Source organism: Carassius auratus, chromosome 43 (assembly GCF_003368295.1).
Source record: "Carassius auratus strain Wakin chromosome 43, ASM336829v1, whole genome shotgun sequence".
NCBI classification, from domain to species: Eukaryota; Metazoa; Chordata; class Actinopteri; order Cypriniformes; family Cyprinidae; genus Carassius; species Carassius auratus.
The window spans coordinates 6,754,844-6,769,983 of NC_039285.1; the positions used below are offsets into that span (position 1 = coordinate 6,754,844).

At 35.4% G+C, this 15,140-nt stretch overlaps 1 protein-coding gene across 3 annotated transcripts; it reads left to right on the plus strand.

Moving 5' to 3' along the window:
- The first annotated feature begins 1,164 nt into the window (after positions 1 to 1,164).
- Positions 1,165 to 14,393, plus strand: LOC113061578 (bile acid receptor-like). 3 transcript variants are annotated; one of them, XM_026230796.1, is made up of 10 exons: positions 1,165 to 1,277; positions 3,146 to 3,317; positions 5,240 to 5,617; positions 8,993 to 9,133; positions 9,627 to 9,763; positions 10,209 to 10,307; positions 10,532 to 10,631; positions 10,834 to 10,980; positions 13,130 to 13,243; positions 13,561 to 14,393. In XM_026230796.1, exons 2-10 carry the CDS (start codon positions 3,221 to 3,223, stop codon positions 13,797 to 13,799), a joined length of 1,452 nt encoding a protein of 483 aa, XP_026086581.1. In that variant the 5' UTR covers positions 1,165 to 1,277; positions 3,146 to 3,220; the 3' UTR covers positions 13,800 to 14,393. The 3 variants fall into 3 exon arrangements, with proteins under 3 accessions (XP_026086581.1, XP_026086582.1, XP_026086583.1); XM_026230797.1 differs by lacking the exons at positions 1,165 to 1,277; positions 3,146 to 3,317 and adding an exon at positions 3,370 to 3,781; XM_026230798.1 differs by lacking the exons at positions 1,165 to 1,277; positions 3,146 to 3,317 and adding an exon at positions 5,056 to 5,078.
- The last annotated feature ends 747 nt before the right edge of the window (positions 14,394 to 15,140 follow it).

A 15,140-nucleotide genomic window follows, 5' to 3' on the forward strand; every position in this document is an offset into this window, starting at 1 on the left:
ATATATTGAAATTATAGTAATTAGCTTTTATTTTTATATATTTCAGTTTAAACTTAATTTATTTGTCAATTTTTTTTTAATACTACTATTTAGATAGTTACTTCAGTTTTTGCTTATGTATTCCAAATAGTAATAAAATATATATATATTAAAAAACAAAAGTATTTAGTAACCAAGGCAACATTTCTAGAATTATATAATGTTCTTTAGGTTTATTCATCTAGATATTTAAATTAAATTTTATTTAAGTTTTTTTTTTTTCAGTGATTAAAAATATGTTTTTGTCAATTTTGTTTTTATTTATTTAGAGGATCCCACATAGCACAAAAAGTGCAAAACATTTTACGATTGCCAGTTCTACCCCCCTCCCCCCAAAAAATAAAAATTCATTAGAATGAACAAGTATTATAAGTTGTGTTATTACATTTTTTAAACCTAAAGATTTTAAACCTTTTATCTAAAATAACATACTCTTACAATTTCAAAGTTAGGAACACAAATGAGACAATCATATCTTTTAACTGTTTATTTTGGGAGTTTCTTTAAGTAGCACTCTATGCAACAGATAATTTAAAGCTTAATTCTAGGAACTGCCACTAATGTCAGCCTGCCATGTGTTGCAAAATGTGTCATCATCCCCGTTTATAACAACATGAGCCAGGTTGCAGGAACTGATTATTGGGCAATTCATCAGACCCTGAAGAAGGTTGCATTTCTTTTCAGCTCCACATTAAACACACTAATATCCCACAATATGTACTGTAACCAAAAGGCAATGCATAATTTTTGAACTAAACTAACAAAGATCAAGCTCATTATTCAAAGACAAGTATCAGATATCAAAGTTTTCAGTGATGAGCTAAAGCAGAGCTGGTGTATTTCTGTCCAAACGCTTTAAATCACACGAGAGACTAGCATCATTGAGTAATAATTATGTTTACATGAGTGTTAGGGTATGTGTGTGTGCATCTTTGGGGAATGCATTGGGAAGAAGGGTGTGCTGTACTGATATCTCTTACTAAGGAGGTAATGCTGCATTTGTAGGCCTGTAAGCTAAAGTTTGGAGCTGATGTGAGAGGGAGGGATGGCTAGTTCTCATGAAGAGAAACAGATAGATAGTTTAATTAATAACCACTGTCCCGTTTCCCAATGACCCCATCCACTCAGAGAACTGTCTAGTTGCTGCACGGACTCTGCTTGATGTCAGTTTCCTAATACTGATGGCTTCAAATATCAAGACCCAGTCAAAGAGTGTGCAGCGTCTGTTAGAGTAATAGGTAAGAAAATTATATTTCTAATACGTTACTAAAATAAATCATTTTTTTATTACTGTTGGTGATCAGGGCAGGTGTGGAGACTTATTGATTTGGAATGGCGCTATGTTCTGGGGACCCTCCGTGTGTACTAGCATTTAGGCTCATGGGAAATTTTGGGCTGTACTAATTATAGAAAAAGTCTTATATGGGAATCTTGTTGTTGTGACTGATGTATCAATCAATATCGCTAACAACTGAGACCTGGTTTCATAGTAGTTCATAACACTGAGGTCTAACATATCCTTAATCACAACACTGTGACTGTTCTTAAAAGAACCGGTGTTTCCTCCTGTATTATTTATGATTAAGGTGGGAATGTCTTAAACTGCGCTGTTGATAGAAAGAGAGCATTGCTGCTGTTTCTAGAATTGCTTTATACTGTTTCAAATAATGTAATGCAATTGTACATTTAGTATACTAAAAAAAGTCTGCTAAACTGAAACGACTAATATTGTACTTAATGCACTTTAATTGTGCAGAAGTAGTACTGATGTCCAGCTAAAGAAATTCTGAAGTACTGTATGATTGATTGTGCTAAAGTGGAACTATTGCAGGTATACTTCAGGTACAGTACACTATAAATATGTTGCATTTAAAGACCAATATTATTCAAAGATCACAAAATCTTCATCAGAAGATACTTTAAAACACATTTTAGGCTTAATAATAAGAAATGTGTATTGTGCACAAGTACTCCAGATAAAGTTTAATTATAATTTTTATGTCAGTTTTGTCAGTAAATATGTTAATAGAAGTATGAAGGTGTTCAGGAACAGAAAAGGAGACACATGGATGCTGAGGACTAATATATGAACTTTTGAGAACAAACCTTCCATGAATGCATAATAATCTGAAAATGAATAATTCAGTTTGTTTTTGTGGTGAATTAAATGAAAATGAATCATATATGTGGGTGATTAAATAAAACGTTCCATATATATATAAACATGCCATTGATGAGGCTTCACTTAATTTATATGATATGTGCATGAGTAGGGAAAACACATTATAAAACATAACGGACTGCAGCCTATACAAAAAACACATCCATTATGTTTTATTTCCTGGACAAGTTCATTGTGTGTAATATATGGTTTCTTAAAGTATTAGTACTGTGAAGTAAAGCAATTAAAACCCAGTTTCACTGTGCCAAAGCTGAAGTAATTAAAACCTTATTTAATGTTCTGGTGTTGTTGAAGTAATTTGACATTAGACTTCATTTTAGCACAGAATGATATAGACAAGCTCCCTCCATACCGGTTAGGTTTCAGAAACTAAAACTAAAGAGCTTGCTTGGTCTAAACTGGCATGTACAGAAACAATACATCTCAGATTACTGGATGAAATATCGTGGCATAATATCTAAACAGTTTGAATTATCTAAAAGGAGACTTTAGGTGTTTGAAAAAAATGGAAAAAGGAGACATCATGAAATCTAATGCCAGACTTTATAGTGTATGGAAAGAAACGGCTAGAGTTTTAACTGGAGCAAAGGTAACTGCTATCATCTATAGCATTTCATAGTTTAAAAAAAAAAACACACAATAATTGGTTAGAATGCTATGTTCTAGATTTATGACATGACTTCAGGACCTTGTCCTCCTAATCTCAAGGAAATCTAAATTGAACCGGAATGATATTGCTGTAGTATAAAAGTTCACTTGTTATTTTTTTTTTCTTTTTCTGAGAAGCAGTACTTAAATCAAAGTGTAACAATTTAAGGAACGTTTTTTACTGTATTGTGTCATTACCATATTGTTCCATAAAAACTGCCTATTTGTAAGTAAAAGACACCACTTCCTCCATTTGTTATTGTCTTGAAAACACAGGATTATCCCTATCATTCACTTCCATTCTGGACTGAGGGATCTTTGGGCAGTAAGACTCAACACAGAGGCTTCTGAATGAATGAGTGGGTGGGCCATGACGTCAATGTGGTGGGACCTTTACAGATCCCACCCAGTGATGTGTTCCCCCTATCAGAGAGCTCACACTTTTTTGGTGAGTATATTTGAAATCACATTCATTTCTTTCTTATGTTATGCTAATTATATTTTGTCATGGTGGGTGATGATATAAGACTATGAGTCAGAAACTATGATATAAACTATATACTTTTTTTTTTTATCTCATTAGCAGAAGCAAAAAAGTGAAACTGTCACCTTTAATTTTACAACCACGTGTCGGCATGTTTTGTCCTAGATGACATTTATAAAACATCCTGTAATGAGACAGGGAGTTGTGACTGTCAGGTTAATGAGCAACTATAGCAACCTTTGTTCACACTAGCATTTATGTATGAAGTATGAAGGTGTTCAGGAAGCATACTTTGTGAAAAGAGATACATAGACACAGGCTGAGGCATTGAAGATACAGCTGGATGTTTAGGAATCAATACAGCTAATGATCATCTGTACCCTTACTGGGTCGCACTGAAATGGCCATGGTTCAGGAGAAGGCTTCAGGTCAGTACCATCTCATGATACTGAAACAGTTTGTATATTATAGTATGTGTTATTGATTAAATTTAGTATAGATACAGTAGAAATGTTTTAAACATATTTTTTACTTTAAAGTTATTGAATTGCCAATGAGATATCAATGAGTCTTTCACAGTTCTGAAAAAGTTGTCACTGTTAACAAATGGACTACATTAGTTTTTTCATAATTGTTAATCATGAACACAAGTGGGAAAAGTGTGCATGACCTGATGGAGTTTGGCTTGAAACATGCAAATAACATAATATCAAAATATATACAATTTTTAGTCACTTTTAGGTATTCTAAGTTTATTTCCAATGCCACTGCATTCTAAAATAGGTCAGAACATAGTTTATAATCCAATACGTAACAGAAAGTGCAAGTTAAGTTCTCAGCATTGCCACAAGAGGTGCTGTAGTGGATATTAGAGCAAAGAGTTTTCTTTTATGGTCAGTTTTCTCTTTTACGTCAACTAATGTCAATGTGGACAAACAATGTTGCTAAGCAAGTTGCAAGTCAACAAGTTTATAGGAACAAACAGATCGCAATGTAACAGAAGTAGCAACAGATATTTTCTTCCATATTCTGTACATCCGAGAGAAATTACACTAAAAAAAATTCTAAATAGAAAATAAAAAAAGGTATAAATTGTAAGAAAGGGGCGGGGCTTATGTGAAAACAAGCTCTTAATCTTACTTCATTAAAGAGAAGTTGGTTGTTTCACTGGAAGACCGAGTTATGACATTTCGATAAAAACTAACGAGCTCAAAATAAAAAAAGGATCAAGCATTGATGAGTCATTTACAGAAAGATCTATAAGAGGCATTTAGAAAAAAATAGATGAATTTGCATTTTTATACTTTAACACCATGGGTATTTAAAGTCAAGTATAGTGCCCCCTGGAGTACAGATCAACACCATGACCAAGCACTTAAGTATGCATTTGTGTACTTGTGTAAAAGTATGTCTTTGGCCTTGTAAATAATAGAGACAAAAACAGTAAGTGAATGTCTTTAAACCTACCTCCCACTCTTTAGTCAAATTACAGTCAAATCTAAACTGTATAAAAGTCCCTCAGACAGTACTATTGTGTAAATCCAGAGCGTCCTTGGTTAATGATTTCTTTTTTATTATTTCTGGGTGTGTTCGACTTCTGTATTATGTACATTTCATACAGTCCACTGCTACTAGTTTGACAGGGGCTGATTATGTTCCTAGATGGATTTTAATACTCACTAATGAGGTAGTGGAGATCTTAATGGCCCTGATGATGTCTGCAAGGTAACAGTACCTTAGCGTGTTGTAGTATCTCTAATTGTTGTGTTGGCATAAGACCTATTAGCACAACGTGCTGGGCTAACAGTAAGATGAACTTGAGCTTTGCATCTCCATGACACATGTAAACTGACATGCTCTGCTCACTCCTGCCATCTTCTCCTCAGATATTCTGGCAGAGCATACCAGTCCTTTGCTACAGGACCAGGAAGTCATGCCCTTCACCAGCTATCCCAGCATGCAGTACACCTCAGTGGAGCCCTCCATGTCATCACCATCATTCTACTCCAGTCAGCATTGCTACCCACAGTACAGTGGGGAGGAGTGGTACTCTCCCTCCGCCGTGTTTGAGATGAGGAAAGGACCGTTGGAGGGGGGCTTTGATAATGAGCTGGACGAGTCTTGCCCTGTTGTCCCAACTGTATGTAAAAGGTCCAGACACGCAGCCCACCCTGGAAGGAGCAAAGGCGAGGAACTGTGTGTGGTCTGTGGAGATAAAGCATCAGGGTATCACTACAATGCGCTCACATGTGAAGGATGTAAAGGTGAATCCCATAATTTACAGTATTTTTCAGTCATGAAAACATGTATTTCTGAACAAGGTTTTAGTAGGGTCAGGAACAGAATTTGTTCTGTAAAAAAAAAAAAAAAAAAAAAAGTAGTGGGACCGATCTGACATTTGATACTGTTAAATTAAATGCTCCTGCACTACTTCCTAAATAAGGGTGTAAAGCAGACAGCGAATTCAACAATGAATCTTATAAGCTGATTCTTTTTGGGAATCAAAACCTTACAGCGTGACCAGTAGTTGATTTACATAAGAAATGAATCTTTGTGGATATTTTACTGAATCATACAGCATAACAATGAATCTAATGTGTTGAATGCCTTTAGTGAATTAAAAAATTCATACAGATTGAACAGTGCAGACTGATTCCAAGACAAATATATTTTAAGAGCACTTCCTTGTAGTGAATCAAATCCATACAATGCGACCATTGTAGCCTGATTCACGAATAGTTGACTCTAATGAGTCAGCTCTTTTTAGTGAATCAAAAAATACAGCGCAATCCGTGCATCCTTACCAAAAAAGAAGTTTACTTCAAGTTTATTTCATTAAGTATACTTAAGTAAAGTTCAAGTATATTTTAAAGTATACTTTATGTTGTAAGTATTCAAATATCAGTGCACAAGAAGTATACTTGTAAGTGTACTATTTCAATACTCCTTGGGACTAAATTGGCCCATTTTCTAGTATAGTCTTAAATTTTCTTTAAGTGAAATTTACATCACACTTTAAGTATTGCTATGTCCAAATTTAGGTATTAATCATTATCCATTTTGTTATATAAATATCTGAACATACAAAACATCAAAATAAAGAATAAAAAGCTCTGAGTAGGTCGACATTTCATTCCATAACGTTACACAGTTTTGTTGATGTTTTATGTCTTATGATCATGTTAGATTACATGTGGAAGCATCTGTGTTTCGGTTTCTTCTTTGGAAATTCTTTACACTAGATGTGTAATAGTGCCCCCTACAGTATAACAATGAAAACACGGATTCCCAGAGCACAAGTATAGCTCAAGTTCAAGTTCAAGTTCATGTTCCTTTATTTATACTCGAAGGTAGATTTAGTTTGCAGTAGAGTCCTCATACACACATATGAAACAGACCACATATCACACATAATCAAAAACTACAGCATCAAAAAGTTATTATCGGTCCAGAATAAATAATACATACATAAAAACGAAGAGAGAGAGAAAAAAAAAAAAAAAAAAAAAATATATATATAATATATATATATATATATATATATATATATATATATATATATATATATATGTATTAATATTAATAATAACAATAATAATAATAATTATAATTAATTTCAGTAGTCTCCACATACAAAAAATACATAAAAACCAAGTACACTATAAGCTATAACTTATTCCTCAAAGTAATGGCTGGTGTCTTTTTGTTCTAAACCTGGGTATTATAAACCTACGCTCAAATATATAGACTAAGTATAAGTTATTTTTGAAAACGCCTGCTTGGGTAAAGTCTTGCAAGAACTCTGGTTGCAGTGTTATCTGCAAAACTTGTGTTTTTGGCTTGTGACGTTGGAGCCAGCCTACTGGAAACATTTCCAGGCTTCTGATTGGCCAACGTCGCGTTTTCATGTGGACAGAGATTTTTTTTTTTAAAACAGAAAAAGGAAAAACTCAGTTTATAAAAATACTCATGTACGTGTGAACATGGCCTAAGTCTAGTATACTTAAATGTAATTTTAAGTATATTTCTGAGAAGTACAATAAAGCACATTTGTATAGAAGTATACTAATAGCACACTTAAAAAAAAGCTTATTTTTGTAAGGATAGTCTGATTCCCAAACAAATTTCACTAATGAGTCTTTTTAGTGAATCAAACAGATAGAGTTTACAACTATATATGTAAGATCAGTATACTTCCTGAAAAGTTTATATGACAACATATATAGTTAAAATAGTATAAAAATAGCAAATTAAATGTTGAAATGTGTTAAAATTTTGTTTTGGTGTTGTACATTTTTAGCAAATTATTGGATTGCATATATAACAGGTCTAATAAGACATTCAAATTCATATATATATAATAATAATTTACAGCTACATCTTTGTTCTGTGAACTCTTTGTTCACCCTTGAACTTTCATAGATCTCATAGTGTGCCTGGTCTTACATTGTATCCATGGCTACATAGCTTATGAAGGACGTAATAATTGACATGGAATCCCATGCGTCAAATTTAGCTCATTGGAAAATCATTGGCTGAATGACTGTAAGTGTAATTCCACCTGTGCATGGACAATGTCCAAAGGGCAGATGCTGGGCTATGTGTCCCAAGTCCAACAGACTTGGCTGGGTTCGGTGCTCCTTCACGTTCAGTTTGGATTGGGTTCCCTCTCAGCTTTCTGCTGAATAATGATGTAGGCAACCAGAGCCACATGCCACCATGCAAAGTTAATGTGTGTCATTGTGCTCATGCTGGAATAATTACCTGTTCCAAAAACAACTGCACATGTTTGTCTGCTGCCTAGAACTGAAAATCAAGCATCCAAGGGTATCAGTATTACAGTACAGAACGTAATGTCTTAAACATTACACCATATGTTACATGGGCTGCAATGAACCTATTCCTTGATCTGTGTTTACAAAGTGGCCTTCTTGTTTCTCCTAATAGTTTAGACTTGTATGGTGGCCACAGTTGCTTCTATTTTTCTTTATTATGGTTTTCAGAATTAGAGAATAGTTTGATTATAATCCCTGTAATGCTTTGGCAATACTGTACCTACAAAAGTAAGTCATGCAAATAAAGCAATTTGAATTTGAATGGTTATGGAGAAAATAATTAAGCAATGAAATCTGCTCCTGAATGCCTATAATGCCTATTCTTGCCATCTGATCTGCCACTCTCTGTGTCACTCACAAAAATGGATTTCAGGTCTGTTCTGATAAGGGTGCAATGCTAAATGACAGTGCAAAAAAACAAAGCTAAATGTCAATAATAAAATGCAAATTTGATCCACGTAAAACGATTAATAATGTAAAACGGTTGGGGGGGGGGGGGGGGGGGAGGTTGGGTTGACCTAGGCATAAAATGCAACTTAATTCAAGAGAATTTTTTTTTATGTTTTTCTGTGTAACCTATGTTAGAAATGCATACTGTTGGGCTTTGCAGTTCGTGGTAATATTAATACATTTCTATGTTTTGTCACTTTTAGCTTTTCAGTTTTTTTCTGTGTTGGGTCACTACATGACATTCTATCAAAAATCTGGATCCCGCTGGAACATTATAGTGTACTATATGTGAAATGTGTGGCATTTTGAACATTTTCAGTTATTCGGTTGTTGATGCTGTGCTATTCCTTCCAGGTTTCTTCAGAAGAAGCATCACAAAGAATGCTGTATATAAATGCAAGAGTGGAGGAAACTGTGAGATGGACATGTACATGCGCAGGAAATGCCAAGAGTGTCGACTCAGGAAATGCAAAGAGATGGGCATGCTGGCAGAGTGTGAGTAAGAACACTGCAAACATTGTAAAACGTATTCCTGTTCAACTAATATAACACGAGAGTCACGCACATTGTGAAATCAGATGAGACACTATAAACTCTAGAACAGCAGTTTTCAATAAAAGTTATTAACTGGAATAGTAAAAAAAAAATACTTAATTTATTTTTCAACGAGAATGTAACTAGCTGTTTTTTTGGGGGGCAATAAATTATATGAGATGGTTTGTGTTCAAATAATATTGATTTACTTGAGATTAGACTGTGGAAGAAAGGAAGAAGCTGTATTTTCTAAGCTTCTGTTGCTCATGAATAATGTATTGAGATTTACTTCTATATTGCTGAAAGAGATAAAATATAACAATTTTATTGTTTCCAATACTAATTCTTGTAGCACAAAACAGAGTCCAAAATATGTTGTGCATACAGTAAACCTTATAGAAAAATAGTTTGCATTTAAATAGTCAATCTGTCCAATATGTATTTGCATCCTCAGGCTTGTTAACTGAAATTCAGTGCAAATCCAAAAGACTGAGGAAAAACACCAAGGCCTCATCTGACGAAAGTACAGGGGATGATGTTGGTGACAGTCGAGATGCTAAACAAGTTGTATCTACCACTAAATCCTCCAAGGTAAGAACACAGGTGCTGTCTAATTGGCTGAATATTATAATTTTCTAGAAAATCTCCACTTTCAAAGCAAACAAAAATACTGTAATTTTTTTTTTTTTTTTTATGTTCAGTTTTTCAGTTTTCATGGCGTTGTGCTAACGTATAATGTTTCAGGCATAATTGCAAACTAACTTTTTATTTAAGTGCTATCAAAGTTTAAAGGTCAACCTCGATTCTCTTTACCATTGTTCTTCTCACTTTTGCTCACATATACGGTTAATTTTAAAAGATTATTTTATGAAGAAGGTTGTAAAATTGCTGTGCAGGATCAAAAGTTGTCTAGTTATGAAAGAATTACACCACTAATCTTTATTTCTTATTCCACATAGCTGGATGGTCCATGATCCAAATGCCTCCAAATCCAGTTTTATAAATGTATGATTTTTGGCACATTTTCTCATTTCAGGAGAATATAGAACTGAGCCAAGACCAGCAGGCTTTAATAAGTTATGTAGTTGACGCTCACAACAAACATCGCATCCCTCAGGATATGGCGAGAAAACTGGTATGTCTTCTCAAAAAAAAAACAAAAAAAACTTTTAAATCTTATTTTTCTTTTTATGATTCTTTAATACACAAAACATCCAAATACTACTGTTGAAAGTCAATTTACAACTTGGCCTGTTCTTATCGCTGTTAAATCATTACATAACTGAGGTTATCACCACCCCAATGTCACAAAACAGTGGCTTATTTGCATGATTTTTCCTCCTTCTATCCTGTCCAAAGCTACAAGAACAATTTAACGCAGAAGAAAACTTCCTTCTACTGACTGAAATGGCTACTAGTCATGTTCAGGTGCTGGTTGAGTTCACAAAAAATATACCAGGTAATGTTTTTCAAATTCTACATGAGCTATTTCTATTGCAATTTCAATACCACTTGTTTAAAAATAAAATACAATTAAATCACATAAGTTCAAGAAATGGTCATGTGACACTTTTTATATGACAGTGATGTGAAGAGGAGAATGCACTAACTCCAGTCCTCCAGTCCAAACATGCTTACCGGGGTTCTTGTATTCTGAGCAGGTTTTCAATCTCTGGATCATGAAGATCAGATCGCTTTATTAAAAGGTTCTGCCGTAGAGGCAATGTTTCTGCGTTCAGCCCAGGTCTTCTCCAAGAAGCTGCCCAACGGACACACAGAGGTACTAGAAGACAGGATCAGACAGAGTGGTGAGTTCATTATTTGGATTGCAGCATAATTTACAGCGCGACTCATGACCTTTATCTGCTTTTATGGCACGTTCAAATGAATGATGGCTCTGGGATTGGGTTTCAATCTAGTATGCCACATACTTGTTGAGATCCTCAGAGCCCAGAACAAAGTCCATAAAGTTCACTAGGCACGTTACATTAATAATGTATGTGTCCGCCCTAAATAACGACAGGAAATTTGCCATCTTGAAAATCCCGTGGTGTACATTACATGAGTAAAAGGACACTAAAGTCCAACTAGTTTCGGTTTCACAGAAGTCTAAGCACTGGATGACTGCCAGGAACAGCACAAAGAGGAAAGCCCTCATATAGCTGGACAATATTATATCTTCTGCTTTTGCTTTATGACATCTTTTTTGTAGAAGAGATGTGGTTAAAGAAGGATGCATGATCAATTCGGTCTCTTAAAAGCATCGTAATACAGCCCTCCTACGGTGCACACTGAATCACCTTTATTTCAAAATTGCTTTCAGCCTCTCAATATTTGAAAAGCCGTGACGGACCATCCAGTCAGTAATATTTCTAAACAGGCAGATAAATGCAGACTGTTTGAGTCCATCACTCTTCTTCTCTGCAGTATGGGCTCGGGAATATTCACGCAAAAGGCCAGTGTGGGAGAAATAGACACACTGTCTAAAGAGGCTATTGTTCTCTATCTAAACATCGAGAGGCCTATTGTCCCACTCTGTGGCTCTCAGCGCCTCTGACATTTCTCTGGCATGAAGCCTTCGTGATGTGTCTGTTTTTCAGTTATTTTTTTTTTGCTCCCTTCTTTTTTTGGAAAGTTATGACAAAGGTTATCCTTTCATCTGAAGGGAAATTAATGAAACTGTGAACGGAGTCCACATGCTGCAATCATTCTCTCTATCAGTGGTGGTGACTGTTTGTACCTATATACTGAGTTTTTGAAGAGTTTTTTACACTCTAGTGGCAATGTTTTTCTTTCATATAAACATTATGGTAAGCTGAGCTAAGAAATTTTCCCTACTGATGTCTTCAGTGTGTCATCTCCCACTGAGGGATTCCCTGATTGGTCGGTCTGTAAACCAAACCCTTATGGCTCTTCACACCGAATGCTTTACATCAGAAAAGAGCTCTCAGCTCACATAGCCAGTAAAGTATGATAATTATATCAATGATAATGATAAAGACAAAGGCCTCACACAAAACAGGAAAGCCCTTCAAAGACAGGCTTCAAATGAACTGCTGTTACTGGGATTTCCACTGAATGTGGAAACGCAACAGCTGTGGGGATCCGAGGCCAGAATCAGATCAGCTCTGACCTAACAGACAATAGAAAGCAAGAAGGTCACGACCCCTGATGATCTACCATTGCACACTGAGGGACTTTCAGAAAGTCTCTTCCAAAGCAGACAGTGAATACACAGCAAAATCATCTTCTTAAGATATATTTTGTCTTGTTTCTCATTTTTGTCCAGTGAGAATATATCTGTTCCCTAAAAAAGATGAATTTACTTGTGCAAGATATGAACAGTGTTCTTTAAAAGTGTATTTTAAATACATTTTCTCACATCACTGGCAAATTCATGAAAAAAAAAATCTTACACAATTTTGCTTAATTTATCTAGTTTTAAGGAGGTTTAGATTTTTTTTCCCCAGAGGCAACAAGATGAAAGTAGATTAAAAAGAGCATTATTTAAAATGCAATATGCCTACATTTTATATAATGGATGGAAAGATTCTTTCAAAGAGGAAATTGTGTGATTTAGTGAATTCATAGGACACTCCTAGTCACTTTTAAAAATAGGAAACACTGCCACCCTGAGGCCTCAGAATAATATAGGCCAGTTATAAAAACACACTTCATTTCAAACATTCAACAAAGACATTTTACTACTGAATACTTGGCGGTTGCCTATAAGATTTATTTATTGAAGCTCAAACGGAATTTATGGAAGTAAGATTACAATGCATTATGTAATGTGAGCTTTAGTCTAGTAAAGAAGGCATGGCATTTAACTTTAAATCATAGCTGGATTGTAAATGTGTGCCTTGGTCTCTTGGCTTCAAAGAAATATGTTTCGAAAGTGGTTACAGGTGGTAATAAATGACTATATCTATATGAAAATCGTTATTTCCTCCACAGGGATATCTGAAGAGTTTATCACACCCATGTTTAACTTCTATAAAAGCATTGGGGAGCTACAGATGATGCAAGAGGAACATGCTCTCCTCACTGCTATCACAATCCTCTCACCAGGTGAGATGCCATCTGTCACCTAATGTTTTAACATTTCAGAATGCGGATCATTTTATTTTTATTTTTTATACATTCTCTAGTCTCTAACGCTCACCAAGGCTAAAGCATCATGTGATGGAAACATTTTATCCCATTTAAAACCCAGTTTTGGTTTTTATGAAATCAGTTTGAACTGTTCAAATAATAAGGTATATGGTTAATGATTAATGGAGGTCACAACTGAAAAGCGCATTTTTTGTCATTGTTTCATGCTTCAGAAGGCCATAACGAAATCAAATTGTTTTCATGTGACTGAATCTGTTCTTTCTAAACAACAGACAGACCATATGTAAAGGACCAGGAGGCAGTAGAGCGTCTGCAGGAGCCAATGTTGGAGGTGCTGAGGAAGGTCTGTAAACTACAGCACCCCCACGAACCCCAGCACTTTGCACGGCTTCTCGGTCGTCTGACTGAGCTTCGCACCCTCAACCACCACCACGCTGAAGTGCTGGAGTCGTGGCGCATGAGCGACCACAAGTTCACCCCACTCCTCTGTGAGATCTGGGACGTTCAGTGACTTTGTGGAAGAGAAAATTTACACAAAATGGGGAAGTGAAGGAGAAATGCTAGAGACTTTTACTAAGCTGCCAAAGAGAGGAGTTCACACACTTTTCAGAGAAGAGGACTGTTAAAGTATGTAATGTAAACATAATATATTGTCAAACTTCATGTAAGATTTTAAAGACATTATCAGCTCTTCAAGAAAAGACTGATGTACACATTTTTATATTGTAATACCTTTGAAAATGTTTTCCTGGCCTTTGCTACTTGGCAACTTTGTTTTAAATCTGCTTTCTTTCATCTGGAAATTTTGTGGCTTTTTACATTTTATGTCTGTTTGTGTTTTGTCTGAAAATATTTTAAGATTCTCAAAATCTGTAGCCTACTGCCTGACCTGTGGTCACTCTTGTTTTGTGCCCAAATATATGTGTTTATCAGTAAACTGCATTGTGAAATTATTTATAAACAGTATATTTAGTATAACAGGCTAAATATTAAGAGGACACTTGAACAACAGGCCAAACCATGGGCATTAAATGAATAGTTCACCCAATAATGAAAATTGGCTGCAAATGTATTCACCTTCAGGCTATCTAGGAAGTAAATGATTTTGTTTCCTCATCTGAACACATTTGAAGAAATTTAGCATTACATCACTTACTCACCTCTGCAAACTGCTGATAAAATCATCACAATGATACATAAGGAACAGGGGCGGATCTACCGGGGTGGCATGGGGTGGCAAATGCCACCCTAGAAGAAAGCCTTGCCACCCCTGCTAGCAGCAACGAATTAAAAGTTATGGCCAATTAAAAAATTTACAAGCACAAATCTCCATTGGCCGACTGCAGTGAATGCAGCAGCGCGAGAGGGCGCCAGAGCGGCAAGAGACTGGTTTGTTTGGAAAAAAAAAAAAAAAAAAAGTGCGCGCGAAGCGAGGGAACCAGCCGCAAGGAGACACATGAGGACAGTGGTAAAATGGATTATCAATCTATCAAGAAATTAAGCTATAATGAAAGCACAGTGCTAGCCTAGTTGTGTAGTCTAATACATGATACACTTTTAAAAAGCGTGAGGATACGTAACAACTTCGTTTTGTCAGAAATTTCACACTTTCATTCATAAATTCACCCCGTCTGTGTTTGCGAAGCGACGGGGATTCAGTCACAAATGAACTTGCTGTATAAAGCAGAACGTCACGGAATTCGGACATTTTTGAAGGAATAAATCAAAAGTAGGCTGTACATTTAATCAAATCTCAAAATGGACTATGAGAATGAGCTCCTTTTACATTATACTCCTCTACGTTCGCTACGTTCTCAAAACTCAGGCAATTTGATAATACCTAGATAATCAA

Excerpts from the sequence above, each read along its gene's own strand:
- LOC113061578 (XM_026230796.1), top strand. The coding sequence starts at position 3,221 with ATGAATGAGTGGGTGGGCCATGACGTCAATGTGGTGGGACCTTTACAG. Across the intron at positions 9,134-9,626 it reads GATGGGCATGCTGGCAGAGT|GCTTGTTAACTGAAATTCAG; the intron begins GTGAGTAAGAAC and ends TTGCATCCTCAG. Across the intron at positions 13,244-13,560 it reads TATCACAATCCTCTCACCAG|ACAGACCATATGTAAAGGAC; the intron begins GTGAGATGCCAT and ends TCTAAACAACAG.